The sequence below is a fragment of the Corvus cornix genome, chromosome 8 (genome assembly GCF_000738735.6).
Source record: "Corvus cornix cornix isolate S_Up_H32 chromosome 8, ASM73873v5, whole genome shotgun sequence".
In the NCBI taxonomy this organism is placed as follows: domain Eukaryota; kingdom Metazoa; phylum Chordata; class Aves; order Passeriformes; family Corvidae; genus Corvus; species Corvus cornix.
Window position 1 is genome coordinate 15714592 of NC_046338.1, and position 25079 is coordinate 15739670.

The 25079-nt window shown below is 40.0% G+C and overlaps 1 protein-coding gene across 3 annotated transcripts; it reads right to left on the bottom strand.

The window, feature by feature from the left end:
• Positions 1-380: 380 nt before the first annotated feature.
• GTF2B (general transcription factor IIB) lies at positions 381-22522 on the bottom strand. 3 transcript variants are annotated; one of them, XM_039556045.1, is made up of 7 exons: positions 22415-22522; positions 19887-19993; positions 9742-9875; positions 3606-3752; positions 3340-3469; positions 2474-2755; positions 381-883 (listed from the first exon to the last, which is right to left on the bottom strand). In XM_039556045.1, the coding sequence occupies exons 1-7, from the start codon at positions 22429-22431 to the stop codon at positions 750-752; spliced, it is 951 nt and encodes a 316-aa protein (XP_039411979.1). In that variant the 5' UTR covers positions 22432-22522; the 3' UTR covers positions 381-749. The 3 variants fall into 3 exon arrangements, with proteins under 3 accessions (XP_039411979.1, XP_010407371.1, XP_010407373.1); XM_010409069.3 differs by lacking the exon at positions 22415-22522 and adding an exon at positions 21513-22321 and having other exon boundaries at positions 650-883; XM_010409071.3 differs by lacking the exon at positions 22415-22522 and adding an exon at positions 21404-21425 and having other exon boundaries at positions 650-883.
• Between the last annotated feature and the right edge of the window lie 2557 nt (positions 22523-25079).

The window sequence follows — 25079 nt, forward strand, 5'->3', positions numbered from 1 at the left end:
CATGCTTCTCTTTAGCTGCTTTGTCATTATGTCAAATTCACAGAAGAAAAGCAGAGACATCAGTGAGAATCAGGGAGACTGTGCCAAGGATGGGATTAATCATTTCACAACCAGTTTAGAAATATCCTGCAGCAGTTGTGCAAAACTTGGAACAGCTTTTCAGCAACTGTTTACAGTCTGGGTGCAAGCACCTGCACTACAGCTCCCTACAACTACTAAACCACTCTAGAGATCAGAAATTGTCCAGAAAGTGAGCATTTAAGCAGCCTTGTGACCAAGCCCACAATCATGAAGCTCACTCCACCATTCCATGGACTGCATTCCAGTTCTCAGCATGTACAACAGTACATGCATGTCACATTGCAGTCATACCCACAAGATGGTGTTTTTGGAAAACAGTTTATTTGGGAATTACACAATATTTTAAATTCTCCAAAATACATCTTACTGGATCCCTACAAAAGAAATCTAAATAAGTACAATGATATGAAATTAAATTTGTTGCAACAGTTATTAAATATTTACTTCCACTAATATATACATACGAAATGCCACACAATGAGCTTCTTTACCCTTGGAATGTGTGCTGCCTTCCAGCAGTTATGCTCCATCTCCATATCCTCCAGTTCCACAACACGAAGACCCAATATTAACACTTTGTACATCCTTTATTATAGGCAAAAATAAAGAGTTTGTTTTTGTTGGTTTTTTGGGGGGAGGGGGTTAGCAGAAATTAACCCTCTGCAATCTCACAGCTGTGGTAGCTTGTCTACTGGGGTATCAAACTTGAAGTCTGCTGGGAAAAGATCAGGAGCTCGAGGATAGATCAGCCTGTATGACTGTCTAATCGTAACATCAGCCACACCAGCAATATCTCCAATTTCTACAACAAAAAGCAGAGAAGTGATTAGTTTTTACTTTTGCCATTTGAATTGAAGAAACCAGCAAGCATAACTTATCAAGAGGCACTAGACACTTGCTTCATTTGCAACTCTCCCAAAAGCCTGCTAGAAATGGTTTTAACTGTGGAGATTAATATTTTGCATGTGTAAATCTGTCTTCTCATGTACCACAGTTCAACTTAACCTATCAATCTTGGAATAACATCAATTTCAAATTGGCAGAGGGCTAAGAGTGCAAAAGTCATTAGAAACATCTACTGCAAGCTCTATATATGACCACCAATATTATAACAAATCATCATCAACTTCTGGATCTTCATTTTTATGCTTTGATGAAATATAAGCAAAAGCAAACAAAAAACTGAGTCACAGACAAAAAGTGATACCTTCAATTAAAGATTAAATACATTAACCTTAAAATGCACCAAGAAATAAGGCAGAGACACAGAGAACTGTCTAACAAGCCAAGGGAACACTTGTTTAAGATGCACAGAAACTTAAATTTATTCAAGATTTAGTCAAGTTAGGATTTAAACCTTGAACTGCATGAGAACCTTCAGCATTGTCTGAGAACACTGGAACAGTGTGGAGCCATGGTGTCCATGGCAGGCAGCTGTATTTTAACACTCACTCTTAAGAGATACAATCCCATAGCTCACAACGAGCAAGGATGAAGGCACTGAACTTCTTTGGCTCCAGATCACTCACAGGCCCAGGAAAGTGCCAATATGATGGATGCTCCAGGGACATAAGCAGTTACAAATGCAGAACAAAACACCAGAACCTGACAGATAAAAGCTATTCTTTATCCAAAAGGAACTCTCCACTCAGAAACTGCTACATTTTTAACATTTCTGATCTGAACTGGACAACTCAGTGGAGCACTTGGATCTATTTCTCACATCAAGTTCTATCCCCTGCAGTCTTAGCACACTTCTTTCTCCAGGCATTGCTACCCTGTAGGCCTCATTCCCTTGAGCTCCAGAGGCCGATCCATGCTGCCCTGAGGCTCAAGAGCCCTGAACTCCTTACTGGCTCCCCAGGGGCTACCCTACCAGCAGGGAATCTGCTCCAGCTGATCCACAACAAACCCTGCAATGCCATATTTTCTGTCCTAACTACAGGCTCACAGTAAGTCAAGGACCATGTACTAATGCAGGTGATTTCCTGGCTGTAGGAGTGATTGAAGACTCAGTGTAATCCCAAAGCCCAAGTGCTCCCTGTAACTGCCCCCAAGTTTGCATTTGAAGTATTTTAGAGCCACAGAATGGACATGTGCAAATATTAGCATGGGTGAACTTAAATTATTATGGTCATTTGAATGCACTGGTCCACTGCATTCAAGAATCCAACTTCTAATACCAGAAGAAAATGAACTCTGTTTACACTGAGCATAGCCAACTACTCCACATTCATTTTGGGGACTGGGAGACCCTGGTTTGGTCTTTGCTGTATGCAGTTAGAATGGAGCTTATCACTGTTTGCACAGACCTCATCCAAGTTTTACACTAACACTGAATTTTCTTTCAAGCAGGAAGCTTTTTTTTTTGACCAAAAAAGTCAAGTTTTACCTTTTTGTGTCCTTTTCTCTGAAGAAGCCTGTGATGCCATGTAAATTGCTGCAGCTGCTACAGAGATAGGGCTTCTTCCAGGAACCAAATCTAATTCCACAGCTTTACGGGCAATATGTGTTGCTGCCATTTGTACTTGTTTGGGAAGACCCAGATTAGAACAGAATCGTGACATGAAGTCTCCAGTTGTAATCAAATCCACACTGGTTTCCAGAGCTTTCAAAATAAGTTTAAAACACCGGCCTATTTCCTTCTTTGAAATCCTGGACACTGCACATATTTCTGAAGAAAGAGTATTAATTTAATTTTAGGCTTCACAGCATTCGCTCCCCCAAAATAATCAAACTTGATTCTCAATATATTAAGACCCACAAAGATGGCCAATGTCCTGAAGGCCACCATCACTAAATAAGCTCTGAATGTTTGTGAAACTTCAGTCAGTGCACATTTATCATAAGGAGCTAATTAATACAGGTCACTTAGTAAGGGAAATTTGGTACTCAATGCTAGAGAATTGCATCTCTGTCAGGGAAAAGTGGCACAAATTTACTGCAGAATTGCTGGTTCAAATTCAGTTAAGTTCAGTTACAACAGCCCCCCCCATCCATCCTCTAATCAAAGCAATGCCTTTTAAATTTCACCAACACTCAAAGTAACTTTCAAATGCTAAAACCCCCATGCCCAAGAGCCTACTACACAAATATAACAAATTCCCACAGACCCTTCTGCCCACCCCTGAAAGGAGAGCTACAGCTGAGAACAACCCATTTGACAAAGTCCAGGAATAAGAAAACCAACCTCCTACAGTGACAGTAACTAAACCTTTACTTCACAGCAAAATTGAATCTGTATCACTGAAAACGTACCTTTAAATGTTCTTGGAACCCCCTCTTGCCTACAGGCTATGTAGAGACAAGCAGAGGCAATAGCATCATTACTTCTCCCCTTCAGGCTCTTTTGCTCATACACTTGCTTGAATAAATTATTTGTTCGATCCTTCAACACAAGAAGACAAAATTTAATTAACTCTATGCCATTTAATTAGCAGCAATATCAAAAATTCATGTGCTCATTATATTATGCTAACTAAGTCAATGCCAGAACAATTTAAGAAAGGGAGACATGAACTTACAACTATATTTCTAGGGAGGTTGATTCTGTCTGCCATGTTTGTAATTTCTTTAAAAGCATTCATCATCGCACGATCAGAGCTGCTCATAGTTCTGCGATTTTGGTACTTTGAATTCCCAAATTCATCAAAACTTGCTGCACCTGTGCCCTGAAAAGAAAAATTTGTATTGTCAATAACACATGCAACTTCCTGCTCACTTCAAGAGCAAACATCTTCCAGCTTTATACATTTTAATTCAAGGCAACAGTTCCAACAGTCTGCACAGAAACATCACTGAAAGCAACTCATTCAATTGAGCATTGTTCCACACAACAGGTTCTACACTTTGCACCAGTCTCAAATTGTGAATTGCTTTCCAAAGACCACAGATCACATGGGGCTTTTTCTTTCCTCATGTAACAATAGTTACAGAGTAAAAAAGAGTAAGGTAATATATAGCCAGTGTGTGCATCTCAATACTCCTGGCACCAATGCTGAGGTCCAAGATGATATTCTATGCAACTCTTGTGTGTCCTTTGGGCTGCATCTGTGGCAGACAAGTAAGCCAGAAAAACAATTTTATGGTTGGCTGGAGACCAGTTGTTACAATGATAACCACCAGAGTGAAGGCCTGGGCAAAGAGAACACCCAAACCAACGAACCAGTCAAACCCAACTTGATACCGTGCCTGTTAGAGGATGCAAGCCTTAATCAGAAAATGGAAATATTTTGTATATTTTGACTTTATGGGAAAACCACAGGCCTCTTAAAAGAAAGGCTTGAGGCCTTCGGAGAATTAAGAGCCTCAAACTCAACCTGGCAACTTCAAAACAAGCTTCCAAGGTATACTTTTGTTTGTACCTTAAAAGTGATAATGCAGATTGCATACTTCTATTAAATATACAAATTTGCCCAGCCAAGAGGGTCTAAAATGTTTAAGGTTTTCAATTTGCCAGCAGTCCAAAACAAGTCTTTACCAAATTATGCCATGTCAGATTAGTGATAGCTGATGACAACAACACATCTTGTAAGTTCAGAACAGCAATGTCTGTAATTTACATTGTCTACATGTATGTTTGCTGTCACAGTATGCAGGGCCCCCCCAGCTCTTTCAAGTGGAAAACACTTCTTCACAATTCCATTATGTGTAGAAACCTGGATTTCCTGAATCTGCAACATTTATTCCTTGCTGGTACCTTCAAACAATTTACCTGGGCAGGGCATCCAACTTTCACTGCAGACAGATTTAGTCATTTAAACAAGCCACTGCGGACACCAACTACTGCACTGTCATCTTGCCAAAACCAGTAAACATAAAGCAGGTCTTGATCTGTGACTGACTGACAACCTGGCTAAGCACTTGCACAGAGTTCTCAAATTGAATATTCAGCAATGTATTGACATGTCCAGGCTGTACAAAGTGGGGTAAAGACAGAGTGAAGAAAGGATACAACACGCCCTGGCATCTCCTCCTTCTTCTGAGCTGCCCAGTTTCTTCTTTCCTGACCCATGTTCTTGGGACTGCCCTTCTATTTTAACACATCTCTCTGAGGTGCACTTCTGCATTTTATACAGCTTCTCTGACTGACACTAATAACACTCGCTCTTGACCATTCACTTACACTGTTCCCCTTCCCATGCCCAAGGCCTCAATGACATCCCATTTCCATCAGCCCCAGTGGATCCCTCCCTGCTCACACACCTTGATTCGCTGTGGCAACCGAGGACTTCGGCACAGAACCCTCCCTCACAAGTCTCCCTAGCTCCTTCAACAGGTCTCTACAACAGATTCCAGAACCATTCTGGTTTTTTCCTACTACTTCAAACATCCTTTCACACAAAATAAGCACCCAGACATGATCCTGGCACCAACACAGCGGAGGTCTGCTCCAAAGAAAATCCTACTTCCTTGGCTGGATGAACACCTCCAACTCTTCAAAGGTTCCCAGTATGACAAAAAGGTAAAAAAAGAACAAGAATAAAGCACAACAAACTTCAGGCCAAAAAGAGCAATGCTAGGCCTTCCATTCAAAAATAATGCCAGAACTTCCCTTGGCCCAAAGTATACAGAAGTCTCAGGTCAAAAGGCTCCTTGCTGGCCATCACTCACCCCCCTGTTCCCTGCAGTGTGTTACATTTGTGTTTATCATGGCCTCCTACACCAGTGCTATGCTTAAATGCTTCCAGGAACTGCATGAGCTCAAACTCTTGTAAATGCCAGAAGAGTGAGCACAAACAACAGCAAGTCCCCAGTCCTTGTCTAGTCAGGCTTCATGTCAGAGACTACTACCAGGAAATACTGCTCTGTCCTGGAGCCAGCAAGTATTCCCCTTCACCACAGGGACTTTCCCTGGTCCACAGATTAAGGAGAACCAAAAACATAAAAAAAAAACCAAAACAAAACAAAAAACCCCACATCTATTAGGTGCTGTAGAGTAAAACTAGACAAAGATTTTACTGTGCTGATATGAGCACTCTTCAAGAGCCATCACCAATATACAACTCAACTATCAAAGGGGTGGAAAACACTCTTCCACCTCAATTACTTACATAAACCACAGAAATTCTCCCTGCATTTGTTATTTAAATGCACCATCTAACTTTCCTTCTGGAGCTTTCAACCGAGGGACAATGCTTTGTTGATTTCAGCCCTTGACAACCATGGTAGGAGTCCCTTTCCCTTCATGGAAAAAAACAGAAGCCACACAGTTTCAACTGAAATTAAATTGACTTTATGAATTGTGGATCAGTCTGATGGATCCTTTCTTCTTTTTGAATCATCAGCCCCTCATATCTTCTCATTGCTCATCAATGTAGCACTTCCAGATTCAGGCCATGCAGTTTGACAGCAGCCAGCTTCCTGATCAACCAAGGATAGGAATTCTATGCCAAGAGAGTGCATTAAATCTTTCTTCAACCAATCTAAATTCTCTTGGAGTTGCAGTTACTACAGAAAGGAATCAATTAACTACCAAAGGTGACAAAAGATGTTTTCCACAAGATAGGAAACAAAACTTACAGTTTTCTTTCAGATTCATAGAAAAGAGTTCCCTATATCAAAGCAAAACTAAAAGCTGCTTGTTCCATTTTTTTTAAATTTTATTTTATGTTAGAACTATCTGTAACATTCTGGCAATGAAGCCACAATTAACGTGAGACTTCACCATGCCTCCAATTGATCTGCATTGTAATCAGATCAACTGTAGCACACAGTATCTAATTTCAGAGTTACAGTTCTGTGCCAGTATCCTGAAGACCTGCCTGTGGAATTTAAACCACTTCCATCACAGCCAACTATGCTATTCACTCTCCTCTTCACAGGCAAATTAATCTTTGTTCCAATGCAGGCTGCTGCTGCCTCAGACAGATGGGTTCCTTGAGCATTAAAACCAATTAGGAATTAATCCCTTTACACGGGCAGAGCAGCCTCTGCTGCTATCACATACAGACCACACACCCCCTTGCAGGAAGGGGCCCCAGAGCAGCACCTCCTGCCTTCCCAAAGGAAAGAGGGACAAGCCACTCTGTGGAGCAGAACTGAGCCTGTTCCTCTACTGTTACAAGGCAATACTGTTGTAACTGGTTCAGACTCCACTTCCACCTACATTCCCAGGAGTTGACAACAGATCTCTAACATGATGTGCCATGAGAATTATCAGTGTCCTCTCTTTCAGATTTCCCACAATATGGGTTGTGTTTTAGGGTTTTTTCTAGTGGGGGTCTTTTTGGGAGGGTGGAACAGGTCAGCTGTAAAGATTTTATTATCAGCAGTCCTACCTCAAGCAGAAAGAAATAGCCCTGGTCCTGTCCCATATGAAAGGCTAAAGCTATCTCTGGCACACAAATACAGGGTCCACTCCAGGCCATTCTAAGAGTAGTTGGTAACTGGGAAAATAATAACCTTACCTTGCTTCATTCTCTGGAATTCACAACAGTTGTTCTGTACCCTGTCAGATACTACTTACCCTTACATGCCTACACCAATTTCACCCTTGTTCAACCACTGTACATATCTAGGTCAATCCACATCCCAGCCTACTGCCAGCAGGGACTTCAGATGACTGCTTGAGAAATGTACTACTTCCTTGAGTTAGTTATTTTTGCTGCAAAATTCATGCCCTTTCTGCACTGACAGAAGATTTCTTCAGCATCTTCTGATAAAAGCCATTCTCCTCCTTGCAAATGACTGAAAAAAAAAAGCAGCCCCAGATACAGAGTTCACATCAATGAACTGACATCCCAGAGCCCCTGCTTACCAGCAAGACAAACACAGGAACTCTTGTACAGAAACATCCTGGTTTGTCAAAGGGACTCTCGATTTCCCACAGAAAATAACGCACCTCTTCTGCAATTCCTCCCTGTGCACATAAAGTATCCACAGTTGGACTGACTACCCCCTCTACATTCCCCAACACAATCTGCAGTTCCAGTACTTTTTACTCGGTTCTCCTCAGTTAAATCACGCCACACTAACAGCCCTGCATCTTGTCCTCATGGACTGGCACTCTGCTCCAGCACGTTTGGTCATGCCCCTTCTGGGATGCTCTGGTTCACAGCAAAACTGTTTCATTAGTTGAATGTCCATCTCCGAAAATTTTTAGTTTTCATGGGCAAACAAACTTTTCATAAAGGTTCTTTGTGTCTTTAATTCTCTCACTAAGGCTGCCATCCCTCTTTATTCTAAATTAGAATCTGAGCCTCCAAAGGGAAGAGGGTTAACAGCACAAGTCACTGATCACCTGGACACAAAAATCTGTCTTTAGCTAAAATATCTTTTGTCTTTTCCAACACACAGATTCTAAAGGTGCTCAGGTCATTCTACTAACTGAATCAAACTGAGCTCTCAGAAACAAACCTCGTATTTACACAGCCCCAAAATGAGGAACAATATGAACCTGGAGCAAACAGGCCATTTCTCCATCTGTCTATAAAGGTATAGATCTTTATCACAGTTGACCAAATCAGCGACAGAAGTCCAAGCCCTCTGAACCGCAATCTTTCTGATCCTATGCAGGTGGCATTAAAATTCCAGTGACTTCTACAGGACTGCTTCACAGAGCCACTTAGCAGTGCCAATGTTTTTAATGGAGCAGTGCAGAAATCTGTTTGCCTGAATGGACTCCCAAAGCCACCTAAAATCCTAAAATGTGATAGGCAGCAAGGCTTGGAGTTGTCCAAACACAACCATCTACTTGGACAATTCCTCAGAGAGAAGGTTTCTTTTTCACTAATGGTGAAACATTAGCTGCCCATCAGTATTCTATGAAGAAGTTGTCTACTTCTTTGCTTTGAAGAATTCTTGGATGAAAAGTATGTTGGACACTTCCCTACACATAGCCATACATATTTAGGCACTTCATCCTAGCAACATCACTGGGACAAAAACTTGTGAGAAATCCTGGTGTGCATGTAACACACAAAGCAGCAAAACATTTTTAATAGTTATTTATCAACAACTGCACCACTTTTCATGAAACATTCAGGAAATCCACAAAAATTTATTTGGATCTTGCAGTAAAAAATGAAGCAGAAAGTACAACAACTAAAACTTACCTGGGTCACTACTTCATTAAAGAGAATGCATTTGTGTGACTAGTCTTGCTTCCTCTCATGGGAAACAGCAAGATTATGATTGCACCACGAAATTTCAACCCAAATATAGATTGAATATTTTCCTCTGGGGCACTCACACCATGAAAGAATTCTACATTCAGTGCATTAACATCAGCTGGAAGAACGTGTACAACATGAGATCTCCAGGTCTCCAATATGAATCTGACACAGATTTTACTACAAAAAAACAGGCAGCACTAGGTATTGAGATCTCAAAATTAAGTATGTTATTTCAGAATCACCTCAAATACATTTGCTAAGTCAAAGTATACTTCTTTAAAAATTGAAACATCAGCTTTCCTATTTATAGCAACATATCAAAGGGTAGCAAGTAACCTCACAGTACTGCAATTTTTTTTTTTTTTGCAAAGGTTAGCCCTTTCCTTCTATTCACAGGAAAGGACCACTGCTGAAACATGCAAGTTCAGTTCAGGCAAAATCTCTTCACAAATACATATGCTGAATAGTTTCTCTATGGACATACAATCTGGTACTTGGCATAAAAACACTCAAACTTAGTAAAATTTTGTATTTCCAGTGTTACCTTGCCAATCATTGTACTCAAGTCACCATCACTGAGCAAAGGATTCTGAGTATCCCCAACTCGAGATGGGTCTTTGGTTGCTTTGTCATTGCTGAATGTTCTCCACTCCGATCCCACATCTATGACGCGGTCACCTGAGAACACAGAAAGCAACACAAAGTCTGCGTTAACACACCACTTTAAAATACTGTGTGAAACATTAAGTCAGACATCTGAGCTCTGCATTGTAAGAAGGCAGTCTGCTGGCATTCCCAAACACAACAGTAACTGGCAGGACAATGAACCAGAACATTCAGGACCTACAAGTTAAAGCAGTGGAAAAAAAATGCAACTAGAGCTGCACAGAAGGCATAAAAAACTAAAGAAATGCATCCAGAACACAGGAACTGTAATCTTTATGGATTACAGTTATCCATAAAGAGTATCATGGCATTTCCAATACACAAAAGGAACCAAAACCTCAATTTCAAGCTGAAGTCAGGACTGCCTATGGATTGTTCTCCATGAGTCAGGTGTAACTTAACAAGTTCTGTCGCATTTGCCATGTGTTCATAGTGCACATGTAAATTATCTATCATGCACAAGCCCATTAAGCTACAGTAAATTACTTCTGTTGCATCATTTCCAGGTCCTTTGTACTCTCAATTTTGTACCTTCTAACCCACCATTGACATTTTGCAGATCAATTTTTGTTTTTGAAGGCAGATCTGACCCTGCCCAATTCCAAGATGCTTGACAGTATCAAGATAAAATATACATACTCAACTACTTCTTAAACACAATCAACCCTGCTATACCTGGAAGAGTTTCAGTACAGATTCAGAATAAACAGGAAAAGCACCACATTCTTTGAATGAAACAACTTTCCTTGCTGTCCTCTGTTAATCTCACATTCACCTAAACCTTTCCTACAGCAACTTATCAGTTTGAGAAATAATTCTCACCAACATTCTGATGCAGGCAAAAGCCCTACAGTAAACACAACAATAGACATTTAGGTGGGTAAAAAAGAAACACAAAAGAAAACACATAAACCCCAGCCCCAAAGCCACTGCTGGCAGCACAGTTCACTGTATTCACAGATCTGATAAAAGCTGTATCTCAAAGGTGTTGCCTCCAGAGCAATACTACGGAATTTTTAAGAATACAGGTACAGAAGAACACTTTTCTTAGTGTTCTGCAGTAAAGCAGAATACAGCTTTGTAGGATGTCAGAAGAAACTTCAGAATAATTGGCACCCTTCTCTGCTAAACCGAAGGAAAAATTCACCACCTTTATCAGTGTTTAAGTGTGTTGTGAAAGAAATGTCTGCAAAAACAAGTAGCATTGACTGCATAATCTCCATTATGGAAGTTTTAGAATGAAACCACAGAGGCTGATTTAACCTGGTGAAAACAAACAAGATAGAAAAAAGCACTCTGCAAACAATGGTAATACAAGATCCGAAGCTGGAGAAAATGCAGAAGCTGTGGATAGAGTGGTGCAACTGCAGAATTACCTGGGGGATATAAGCGGAATCTATTCTGACAGAGTAACTCAATTTTTAACATAAAATTATGCAAGGAGAATGCCTGAAATTGAAAGCTGTGAATGACCCAAAAGAAATTGCTACAACAAAAAATAATAACTTTAAGTTAAAGGTATTCTCATCAGTATCTGTCAGACATGCTCATAGCTATGGCTCCACCTTTTTTTACTGGTCTAATAAAAGCCATAAGGGAGAAGAAAAAAAACAACTATTAAAAGCTACAGGGTTAAGGACTGAACGGATCTGTGCTGCCTTTTACTCTTTCTGCTATAAAGGTCAACCCCCACACCCTTGGCAAGCTTAAATTTGCAGACAGTGTGCTCCTCTGGCTCCTGGACTCTCTGTAAATATTTGATTCAGTAATGCTCCTTCTATGGCCTAGCAGTAACTTTACTTTTAGACAAACCCCCAATACTGTTTACAGCATCTAAAAAAAGCAAAATGTACTTAAAATTCTGGCATGGTATAAATAGAACACTGAGTACAGAGCAATGATGTAATATTTTTCCACACAAGTGGGAATGACCTAAATGACTCACTCAGGGATCTGCCTCTTGTAAGTTATGAACCATTCCTGCTCTAACAAAAAAGTTCTATATCACTGCCTGCTTTGGCAAACACTTTACAAACAGAAGATTGAGACTACTATTTCTGAGTAAGAAAAGATTAAGTAGAACAAATCACTGAATATAAAGCATTTGTGTAGTTAAGATGCAGTATGCAAATACCTTCATTTTGCCAAGAAATCTGCTACTGCAGGAAAGAAGTTTTTCTGTATACTGTCAGTATCATTGAAAATATACGGAGGTCCTAGGCAGCACATTCCATCTTTCAAAAGGCTTTTACAAAAGTGTGACACAAGCTAGAAGTATTAATGAAAATGGAACAAATAAGCCCAAAGGTTTCCATAGATGGAAAATATATTCAGCTACAAGTACAATGGGTTGGATTACCGTGTTCAACAAGAAACAAAAACAAAACACAAAATGTGGCATTTACTATCTTTAATTCTTCAAAATACAAAAAACCACTTTGGAACTGTGATATTAGTACAGATGCAATTAAGCCCCACCCTAAGTGGTCAAAGCAAAAAACTTTAAAGCACTAAACTTAGTCTTACATGAGAGTATAAAAGCTCCCAATCAGTACACTATAAAGTTGTCTCTCTCACATTATTGTATTGTTTTGGGCAACTCTATAAAGCTGCAATAAGGATTGGAGTGGTCACATACTCCCTTCACTACTTCCTTTTGATGCAGTCCTTTTGAACAAAACAGCTTTACTAGATATAGTTACATTAGACACTCCTTTATTTAATTTTCCTCAAACAGATGAGTTCATCTTCTCAGCTTCCTCCTCTAAGTACATACAAAAACAACAGTTTACAGGACCAAATCCTTGCGAAATGCATCTCCAGGCTGATATACTAAAGCATCTTTCTGAACAGATGAATTCTTCTCCATTGCTCCATTTCTTTTCATAAACTACTCTTCCAGTATTCAGTTTCTCTTTAAAATACAGTCTAACAGACTAACACATAGGCTCCAGTGCAAACACGGACTGCCAACTTCCCTGACTCAGGTTACCCATCGTCTGAAAAGCTCATTTAGTAAAATGGAGAAGTGCTGCTCAGAACGGAAAACCTCAGGCCAAGGTTACTTTTCTTCACAACTGACAAATGCAAAGAGCATGTGTTACAGAAAAGCAAAAGCAAACTCAGGTCAGACTGAAAAATAAAAATAGAATTTTCAGCAGTTTTCAAAAATTAGCTTGAAATATCTATACATCAAAATTTATGTAGGTTTACTCCTCACCTAAAAATGAAGTCATTTCTGAGAGGAAAATATTTTCAATCAACAAGTCCTGAATTTTCAGTTACATATTTACAGAGAATACCAGCTATTTTAACATTGCACTCCACTTGCAATAACTCATAAAACATATGTATTTTCTTCTCCTTCTGCGTTCTGCATTATCTGTTATAAGAAGACAATATAGCTTAAAATTCAAGATGTCTAACCAAAACAAGAAATATTCATGAGCATATCTAGTCTTGAAACAGTTCTGAGAAGTTACATTCATAAGCTCTTTTCAGAGGAGCTCTAATGTTAGCTGTACATTGCATTAAGTTCTGTGTATTATTAACTAATATTTTAATTTTAACATAAATACAGTATTAAAAGTTTGTTAGTAGAGAATGTATCATTCTTACAGTTAGTTAAGGAATCTGCTGCCATCTAGTGAGCACATATATCATACTTTTAATTAAAAGCATTTTACAACGCCAAATTTAAATATATATATATATATTAGGATTACCCTAAGTTTCAGTCAGCCCCTTATTAAGCAGGGTAATCAGGTGTTGCAACAAACTACAGTGAAAAATCTAAAGGAGCAGATTACAAGGTAGGGAGAATCATGAAGACATGAAACTGCACAGAGCCAGGCTGAACAGTCTGAGGTTAAGTTTCAGCTCTCAGCCTCTCCTAACTCCCAAATCACTTTTGCAACCTTCTGCTGGACTTGCTCCAGCAAGTCTCTCTCTTCCTGGTACAGACAAGGACAGAGTTAGACACAGTACTCCAGGTATCGACTCCACATTCTATTTATTAGCTTACGGACTGCCCCATACTTGAGTAGCACTCAACCTTTTTTTCTACTTTGCAGCTTTAGAACTTCTATTAAGGACCAAATGTATAAAATGTTACCAAAAAATAAACTCATGAGGAGGGAAAAAAATGAACACACAATTTTACAGTCCCAGCTTTTTCTACAAAATTTCCAGCCTTTTATAAGACAGTAGTATTCTTTGTAAAAGTTATCTTGTTTTCAATGAATTGTCAACACCACAAACACATCATCACAACCAGCAACACCAGTCTATTCACAACACAATTAAAATAACTAAAGCAGGCTTTCAGATGCTAAACAAACACAAAAACCCCACAAGCAAACAAAACAAAAAAGCCACAGATGATTTTTACTAGTTGCCAGACATCAACAGCATCGCACCAGTACCAAAAGGCAACTACGGATTGAAAAAGACAGTACAGAACCACAGGCAAATGACTGCTACAAGAACAAAGGCTCAGCAGCTCCTGCATATCAAAATGATGACAAATCTAAAAGGACTTACAGGCTTCCTAAGCCATCAGCTTCCACAATAATTTTGGAGGAAGCAAATGAGAGTAGAAATGTTAAATGATCAGGTGGACAAGTCTGGTCAGCTGAAGTTACACCTCTCCAGGACTTGAGGCCTTTCAAAGATTAACAGCTCAAGTACTTGTGAAGGATGCTCCAAACTACAGAATCTCAATTTAAAATGTTGTGTCTGATCTACCCTACATCACAGAATTAGAGACTCTTTTTCCATCAGAGGAGTTCAGATTGTTTTTAGTCCTTATTTGCCTAAATCACTTTGTCAGCTGGGTAAGGAAGCAAGGAAAGAACCATTCCCTAAATAGGATGATTTAAAATGTTACTGTTACTCTAGTAGAAAAACCTAGCTCTTCACCTAATGGAACTGCTAGTGGCTCTCAAACCCCTCTGGTTGCCAGCCAAGAATCCACCAACTAGAAAGCCCCCTCCACCCTCCAGGAAATTTCATGCTAAGAGCAGTGCTTATTTCAAAGCCTGACAAAGGATGCTAACTTTTAACATGTAAACTCTGTTTCCACTCTTACAAGCATTACTGCTGAACACCTAGAAGTATCACCCTTACCTTTAAAGCTGAAAAGGGTTAGAATTAAAACAGACTATTTGAAATGCTGGCTGAAAAAAGCAAGTAGGGTATTTTCTTCATATTATAAATTGCCTGTATTAAGTATCCATGAATGCTCATGCAAGAGCCAACTATTCAGAATGTCTTTAAGCATCAGTATCCTCTATAATTAGCTTTCCCCTGAATGCGAAGTCTTTTTGCAAGACCAACTTAGTAGTTTGGACACCAAGCATGTAAAAGCTGCTAATACACATTCGTATCTAAAGACTTTTGCCTACTATTTTAGGCAATACTTTGAATTAAGAATTCATATTGTAGTTTTAAAGATTGACAATACTTGCAGAAAGGAGTAAACCTGAACACAACCCCAAGTACTAAAAGATTTTTCCCTGTGGATGTAACTGCCCTCTACTGGATCCAAGTCAGAAGTACTTAAGCACCTTCCCCACTTACAGGATACTACAAACAGCTGAAAAAAATGGTTTCTTTGGTTTTCAGAAAAAACAAGCAGCTATACAGAAGCAAGCAATCTTACCCCTAATGACAGACATCCTGAGCAATGAACTGGCCAGTTGGGAGGCAACTGTGAAACTCCCTCCTACTTTTTTATTGAGAAGAAAATATCTGCAGTATAGTCAAATCTTACCTATTCTTCATGGACCACACTTGAACTTACAATCTAACATTTCAATCTCAAACTTTTCAGAAGTATCAGCCAAACAACTACGCAGACAGAATTTTGCAACAGCCTTACCCCGACCACAGGCTATTGAATATTTTTCCCTAAATTTCTTCAACTGAACTCTCAGGTATACACAGAACACGGCATAAGTATCTGAATATTGGTCATAATCTGATTCAAAGCTTTAACAAGTTGATACGTGTCCAAGGATCCTCATCAGCTGGAGACAGACTTCTGCTTTTTTATCAAAGCCTACCCAAAAAAAGATCCATACAAGAGCACTGTTCCTCTCTCAGCCACACCTGCCTACCAAAGCAGAGTGCTAAGTTAGAGAAAATCACTTACTACATACTGAAAACAAATTCCTCGCTGCTTAACTCTGGCACACTAAGACAACATTTAATGAAGCTATATAGAAATTTAAGGAATGTCTTAGAAAGGTATTCCTAATACCTGAGATACTACACAGCAGTACATGCCACTGGACTGGTTCTTATCCTCCTCTGAAATTCACATCACCACCTTGCTACAACAAGAAAATTCAGTTCTTTGTCTTCCACTTTCACTCTGCTTTCTTCAGCCCCTTCTGGCACATCAGCTGATTCCCAGCCTTTTTTACTGCCTATAAGGTAGTAAACAAAATATTCACCTGTCAAGAAAGAGGATTTACTAGCCTTCTGTTCTTGAAGAACATGCTGTTCCCCCCACCAAGTCTGTCTGGAGAATGAGATATGGTGAACATTTTAAATTAACACAGTACTAAGTACTTCTCCAAGCCCTAAGAACTCTGCCCATGAACTCCCCCACCAGCCCAAGAACCCTTACTGTAGCACATAGCTTAGAATGAATGGAGAAAGGTAGGGATAATAAAATACAATTCTTGTGACAGCAAATAAACCTGGACAGAGTTGTAAAGTCTCAAATGCAGGTCAATCCAGGCTAATATCAAAATTCCATGGATAATTGTAATTTAGGTCTCCAAGTGCCTTTCATGCAAAAAGCAATTAGCAAAGGGAAAAGTTAACAAGTTGGAAATAATTACCATGAAAAGACAGAACAGAAGCTAATCCACAAAAGGTAATAGTGAAAAGGTAGGTGAGAGTTTATACGAGACTGAAGCAGTATTTTGAAACAATAATACACTCAACACCAGTCTCAGTCATACTGACATTACAAGACTTAATACTGCACAGCAAAACACCAGTTTGCTCAGAACACGTGGAAAATACTGTGCAAAAAACCCCAGCGTACTAGATTTAACTTAAATTTCAATCTTACTGAGACTAAGAATAAAACCTACAAGTAGAAAACAACTCTGATTAAAAATCTCTCAAAAAATCCCTTTAAAACACAGTACTCACAGCATACAGCTCTGCCTAAAATATGGAATTCACTTGATAAAGAGATCAGCTCCCCCTTCTCCTAGCCTCCTGCTCCCCCAAAATTTTCTATTGCTTTACCCTTTCAACTGCAGACCTGATAAATACAAGATCATTTATTATAATAACAATACTGATTTAATCTCCTATTCCCTGAAAATCGATTACAAACCTGAAAACTATCTATTCACCAGCTATTTTATCCTACAACACAGTTCTACAGATAATAAATTTACACTTTTTCCATAAATATGCAACTTCAGTACTTTACCATAGCAAGCAAGAAAAACATCAAATGCAAATACACTTAGTTAACTCAAAGACTATTAGCTCTGTCTACAGCTAAACTGCACACACACACACACACACCAAAAAAAATAAATAAAAAAAATCAGTGAAGTCACACCAGTATGTACATTACAGTAGTAAAGCAAGAGCACAAATTCAGCATTTACCATTCTGTCCCACATATACCAGCAGTGCTCTGCAGACACTAAAATCATAATATTTTTAAAGAAACCTGTAGCACTTCTTTGGCCACACAGTATATTGATTTTTGGGTGGGGGGCTTAACTGTTCTAAATGATCCCCTTCACTAAAAAAGATCTCAGTAACTTTTAGTCCACCCCAAAATATATTTTCAGTGGGCTCTGCTCACTTGTGATCATGACGCATGTAGGCCTTGAAACAAAACTTTTCTATGTAAAAACAAGAAATGAAACTGTTACTCTCCTAAGGGGAACATGTATCATCGAATCTGCAACAAATACAGAAAAGTTGCATTTGGAACACATCAAAACTAAATTTTGTATTCACTCCTTTAAAACATCCCTACTTCATAAGCATCTCCAAAAAACAGGCATCAAGAACTGGATCTGGTTTACACCTCCTCTAAATTTCTTATCAGATCAGGTGAGAAAATATTGAGTGCTCACACTTCTCTTTGGTCATGTGCTCTTCAATTATTCATCTTGATCCTATTTAACTGGTTTTCCAAATTACCTGCTGGATACCCTAGCTAAGGAATTGGACACATACAGGTAAGCTAAATAGCTGAAGGAATGTAACACAGAATGAGAACAATCAGCACAATGCTGTTAAAGCGTTTTGGTGACAAATCTACAAGAAATGCTAACTTAAAAAACATATTTTATTCTACCAGTAATGTTGGCTGTAAACTGCACTAAGACAATTACAAACACATTAAAAACTCAATTCAGCAACAGTTTCTATTAATATTCTAATGATCCTGCTCATTGAAAGTGCTAACAATTTGAACTAAAAAAATCACCAATGCTATTAATTCAGAAAAGCCAGAGGGATAAAACTCTTCAGGCAAGAGTACCTTGTAACAGAAAGTACATGAAGCGAGACTTCTGACAAATTCCAAGCTCCTAAAAATTACATTTATGAAGAAAAAGCTTTTCCTCTTCTCCTAATACCAGAACTATCTTAAAAGTTATGAACTGATCAAAACGGGCTTTTCTAAACTTTTGCTCAACTTCTATGACAACCCCACAAAGAGCTGAACATGCACCAAACTATTTTTAAGCCGCAACTTAGACACTTACTATCATATTTCAGTAGGAAACACTGCTGTGGATATTTGAATTTTTAACCAGCAAGTTTATTCTGATTCACTGACCTTTATCAAAATTTATGCAATCTAAACCAGCCCTTCTTTTAACAAAGCAGATTTAACCCTTCCTTTAGGTTTTAAATGGTTTCATAATTTTAAAGGAAACTGGTACTCAAGTTTAACATTTACTTTAACAAGTTATGTTATTTTATTTTAGTTGCTTGGCTAAATTAGTACTACCTTTGCCACAAATTCCTTAACTTTCAGCTTTTTGTGAAAAATTTTAAGTTTAGCAAGGCAAAACAAAACCACCACAGTCTAGGAGAGAGGGATATAAACAATTTGAAACATTTAGCACCACTGGATGAATCACCCAAACATGCACCCTCAAGGAGGGTTTTTTTCTCATAATGGCATGCCTAACAAAAAATTAACAGAAATCAATGAAGTTTAAAGAATTATCATAATCCAAGTGTGGAAAGGTTCCCATGATAAAAGGAATAAAGACAATAAGGTGCACATAAGATGCTCATCCTAGAAAAGATACATAAAAATGTATATGCAGCAGGTTCTATGACAACTTCCTCTCTCTCATTCAAACAAAAAACAATGCCTAAAAGGCCCTTCATGTTAAATATTCCATTACACTTAGAAATACAGTTTAGTCTGTAGAACTGCTGCTACACAAACCAAGTAAAAGAGCTCCACAGAATTCCAGTCTCAAAAGCCTTGGGAGAGGTAATTAACAAACACAGGTGCTGGCAACCATATAAATCTAAATCCTTCAGGGCAGAAGATAACCTCTAGCTAATGGGAAACAGAGGTTGGTTGGGGTTTGGTTTTGTGTTGTGATTTTTTTTTTCTTGTAAGCAAGTTATTTCACAGAGCACTTTTATAAAATTTCTTATACTTTCCTAAATGAAAGAAGAGTCATGATTAAAGACAGAATACTGGACAACACGATTACTCTAATTCATATTACAGCATATTTTAAATTCTCAGTCTTTAAAGAGAGTTTGATTCTTTTCATAGTGCAAGAAGTTACCAGAAAACAGGCTATTCAAAACAGTAAGCTTTTAGCCAACGGACCATCACAAAAAAAACCCTAAACACTACACCCCCCCCCAAAAAAAACCTCACGAAACCAAACAAACACCACCAAATCTACCACCCACACTTGGGCATCAAGGGAGAGCAAACCTACACACAACATTTGGGTTATACGGCAATTTATAAAAATATGAATAACTACTTACCTACTACAAGCCCACACTCAGAACAAATCATATCACCAGCTCTGTAATCCTCCACTAAAATGGAATCTGGATGATTTGGGCAAGTCACTCTTGGCAGTACATCCAAACTAAGAAACAAATGAGAAGTATCAATCATTATTAAAAAAGCAGGCTGCGTATCAAAAAAAAAATAGTTCCTTGCTGATAAGAATGCTTTAATAATACAGTATTTAATGACTTAAATTATAGAATATTAACGTAATTACCTGAGCTGCACTTTTAATTTAAATGCTGTAACACTACATTTGACAATCAAGACTTCACATCACCTTAAATTCCAATTTTATTGTAATGTATCCTATACCAAAACCACTTCAACTCAAAACATCAAGAATCTATGTAACAGACTTGATTAAACATAGCATAATTCACAAACTACTGCTAAATGAAGTCTCCCAAGAAGTCAGTGGTGATTTCTTCATTCCAAATGAGCATTTTCACTCCTTCTGATCAGAACAGTATTATTTACCAAGTCCTTAACTCTGGAAGTAGTGCACATACAACATGTATGTTTAGAAAACTCTCAGCTCAAACACTGGTTTATTTTCAACTATTTGAAGAATAAATCCCATTTTTAATTAAGCAATTCATTAACTGTGAGATCTTAACAAAAAATAATCAGCTCATAAGGCAATTATATGACAACAAGTTCTGATAACAGGGATCTGTCTCTTTCACACCCATGGATCTTCAACAATTACAACTTCCCATAAAGCATTAGCATTACTTACTACAACAACTTTTAGTTACTGGCCAAAGTAACAAAAAATTGTTTCTAACCAAGTGTTTTAAAAGTAAATACCTCATACTAGCAACTGTTCAGTAATTCTACTAAGACCAATTATTTCAGAAATGGAGTAACATGTGTTTACAACTGGGATCCGTGTATTCCACAAAGCCATTCCGCTCAAGCTAAAAAGCACAGAGTACAGGAGTTGATCACAAAAAATTTATCACAGCTTCTCACTAACCCCCATCTGATTAAACCAAAAAACAACTTGCAGTCCTTTTAATTGTAAAAAATTTCCAAGTAAAATTATTCTGAGTTCCCCCATTTTCCACTATTATTTCAACCTAATCTATACATTCCATCTTAAGTTTTTAGATATTTCTGATGAGTGTAAATACAAACAACCCAAACACTTCAATCCACTGTTCATAAAAAATATCTACAACTTGAAACCAAAACTGAAAATCAACATCACTATTCATATTAAAACCTCCAGAAAGCACATGTCAACACAAGATCTTCAGATGTAAATTATATTCAAAATACTACCTTAAAGCTCTTTAAACTACTTTCCTTCTCTCTATTCCCAGCCAGTAGTTTCATATGACAACACTGTTGACAAAGCATTCACAATCACCTGACATTTGGCATTACACAAAAGGCTAGCGACACACTAAGCAAAAGAAAAAAAAAAAAAAAAATCCAGACACCTCAAAGAATACCAGTGGTGTTTTGTTTCAGACTTTACCTTCATAAAACATTGCAAAAATTTGTCTTCCCATCCCAATTTTACCTCGGTTTATCTAGACATATATACCGTACTCCTTGCAATGGGTTCAATTTACTAAGCCACCTACACCGAAGGAAAATGCATGGCACGTGTGTAAAGGCCCATCTCAGCAAATAACTCCCGAGTTGCAGCAAGACTACTAGGAAGCACTTCCTAGATCCTAGGACAGGTTTAGCAGGAGTTAAGAGTCACTCCAGTCGACTTCGTGGGCCTTTCTTCATTCCTGACTAGAAAAAACTCGATACGTCTCCAGGAGAAAAGAATTCAGAGCCCGAAACTGGTCACAAACTGGTGCCGGTACGGATTTAGGGCGGGAGGCTAAAAGCAGTTTCCAAGGCCCGATAAGGTGGAGCCAGGCCGGGGAGCTGCACCTCAGCTCGAGGCGGTGCAGAGCAGGAGGGACCCGGGGGGCCGCGCCAGGCGGTGCCCGCCCGAGGGACACGCTGGGACGAGCTCGGTACCGCCCCAGGCCCAGGCCGGAGCCGCGCTCGGGGAAAGAACCGGGCCGGGTCACCGTTCGCACCGCGCTGTCGCTAACGAGGAGTCCCGCACTCAGGTCATAAATGCCCCAAAAACCTCGGCGTCCCCTGAGAGCGCTGCCCAGCAAAAGCAGCACGAAGACGCAAAGACGGCGAGCTCGGCCCCTTAGAGGCCGCTCAGCCGGGGGCCTCCCGGCAGAGCCCAAACAGGCGCGGGATCCCCAAAGTCCGGCCTCCCGCCGCCCCAGGAGCGGCGCACGGAGCGGCCCCGACAGACCGGGCACCAGAGCGGAGCCGGTGCGCCGGGCACCCCGAGAGCCGCGCTAAACCGGCAGCACCGGGGCCAGGAAAGAGCGCCGATGGCCGCCGGTCCGTCCCCAGCCGGCAGTGGGGGCAACGCGGCCATTTTCTGCCTGTGCCGCGGACGGGAGCGATGTGGGAGCCGCTCCCGCTCCTCCCTTGGTCCCCTGCGCCCGGGCCGCCCCCGTACCGGCTGGTGGACGCCATCTCGGCGACGCTGCAGCAGTGCCGGAGCCTGCGGGGCGGCGCGGCCCGGGTTGTTAAATGCCGAGAGGGGCGGGCGGCGCCGCGAGCGCTCCTACGGGTGCCGCGAAGGGGCGGGAGCAGGGGCGGGCGCACGGCGGCGTTGTGCGGCTGCGGGCCCGAGCCGAGGCCCTGTCGCGGCGGGCAGCGCCAGCTGTGGGACATCGGCTGGAACCATCGGCCCAGGCAGCAGCCCACAGAGCCCCTGCACAAAGCCCACCGTGCCGTCCCCGGGCCGTGACTCCGGTTCAGCTGCTCTTGTGCGCACTCCAGCAGTTTCCTGAATTCCCACAGAAAACAAGTGTAAGCAAAACTGTCCCAAGCTTGCACAAACGTATATGGGGTACCACATGTCCTTGGCTCTGAAACTAAGCAGAGACCAATTCCCTGAAAGGGGAAGGAGAAAAAAAAGTTTAGTTCCTGCTTGCTGCCATCGCCTGCTACAGCTGTTGTGGTTTGGCACTGGGCTGGCGGAATGACGAGAAAAACGCGGCGCTTCTCTGGGCGGGCCCCGCAGGTGTCGGGCGGCTGTGTCCCAGGGAAGGCCGTGCAAGCAGGCCCTGCCCAAACGCTCGGGCTCACTCAAGCAGACGCAAAGCCCGCTGGTTTGTGCGGGCTTTCCTTGCTACCCCGCACACAGCTGCACGGTGTGAGCAGCTCCCCTTCTGTCTCTCCCACTCGGATCCACCTTAGCAGCAAACATCGGGCCAAAGAGGAGGGGAAACCACAGAAACTATTGCAAGACCAAAGCCCTCTAGCACTGGACTCGAGTCCCGGCTTTCACTCCACAAGAGATTATCCGTATGCAAAATTAGTCTGTATAATGAGTAGCAACAACAGGTTTTCGAGCCCAAGCTATAAAACGGGGGGGGGGGGGGGGGGGGAGGGAAGTATTCCTTTAGTATGAGTCTACCCTCGCTGAAAGAGAAGGGACAGGAGTGTCTATAGATCTTTGAAAGTGCCATTATTTCAATGCTTCAAAGTGATCAGTATTGAAGTCTCTCAACAGTTATAAATTTGCTATCTATTTATTAATCATATACACAGGACTTTTCACACCAGTTAAGCCCATGTCTCCACTATATAAAAAGAATATTTTTCAATTTACCAGCTCAAAGGAAGAAATTCCCTGCAGTTGAAAAGTTCTCTAATACTTGCTAATATTGAGTCAAATTAATTATCACACAATCTCCAAACACTTCTTTACTAACTGAAGTACTGTGTGCTGGTTGAAAATGGGCTAGTTTAAACTTGAAAACAAATTTCTTAGGATAAAAAAATACAAACCTTTTGGAATATAAGAAAGCTGAACTATTAGAGACTAGAGATGCTGAGATACAAATTTAAAACTTTTTTTCCACTTCCAATGATTTTTTTCAGAAATGCTCAGTAAACCCAAATAATGAAAGAGTAATGAAAAATCACTGTAACTGGCAGTGTAATACAGTACATGATACTAAGTTTCTCCATAACCTCAAAATGCGTACGGGGCAGTGACTGCAGCAGATGTGCCCCATCACCACAATGAGTACCTTCAAGCTTTCCAGGTTTGTCTTGGTTTCTTCTATATTCTGTTCTACAAACAAGATGTTCTGCTGCCAATCACTGTCAGCCCTCCTAACCCTATTCTCATTAAGTTAGAATTGAAAGAATTTAATTTTCACCACAGAAGGACAGTAATTCTCAGGAATGTTGCAAAAATACAATAGATGATATATCATGACTTTTCTTCCTTGTCTGCAGCAATTTTTCAAGCACTTTTTCCACAAGCAGCCGACAAAAAGTGGTTGATGTGGCAGATGGAAATATCACTATTAACAGTCTCTGTCAACAACAGATCATTTTAATACTACACAAAGTTTACCTTCCTGTCCCCAGCTGTTCTTTCCCATCACTGTAGTTACAACAATAATCCTAGTTTAAAACTTGCTTAATTGGTCATTCTGGAGTTTCTTAAAATTTCACACCAAGTATCTCATGCTGCTTACTGTCAGTAATAAAAGTGTGTAATTAAATTGCAATTCTTACATTCCTAATACTACCAACATCATTTCAACAATAATGCAATGGGATATTCAGATGCCTTTGCAAACACAATGAATAGTACATTAATGAAAACAAATCACTGGTTCTTACTTGTATGTCTAAAGGACCTTTGCAATGGTTTGTTGATTTATTGTGCAGTTCAATAGCCTGTTGCAATCTCTTAGTTCCTGCAACACCACAGCTCCCGAGTGCAACTTGCAACAGATTTTAAACTCCTTGTAAAACAGAGTGTAGGTTTCACAGAAACTTAGTGTCTAAAAAAATAGTTTATACTGGAATTTAATGTAGGAATTTCAAAATTAAATTAATGCTGAAATTTCAGCTAAGTCATTTTAATTGCTGAATTGATTCTTCTACACAAAGATTACTCACCACTTTAAAAATACCAGCCAACCATCTTCTGATGAGATTTGGGGAATGACAGTGCAAGACAGCTACAAAGACTATGGAAGTCCCAGCTACTGAACTCCCACAAGCCCAGACCCAAGAAGTATTAATGAAAAAAACTAGCAGCTCCTCTCCCAGTCCCGTTTCTATACCTTTTTTTTAGGTCCTGGCCATGGTCA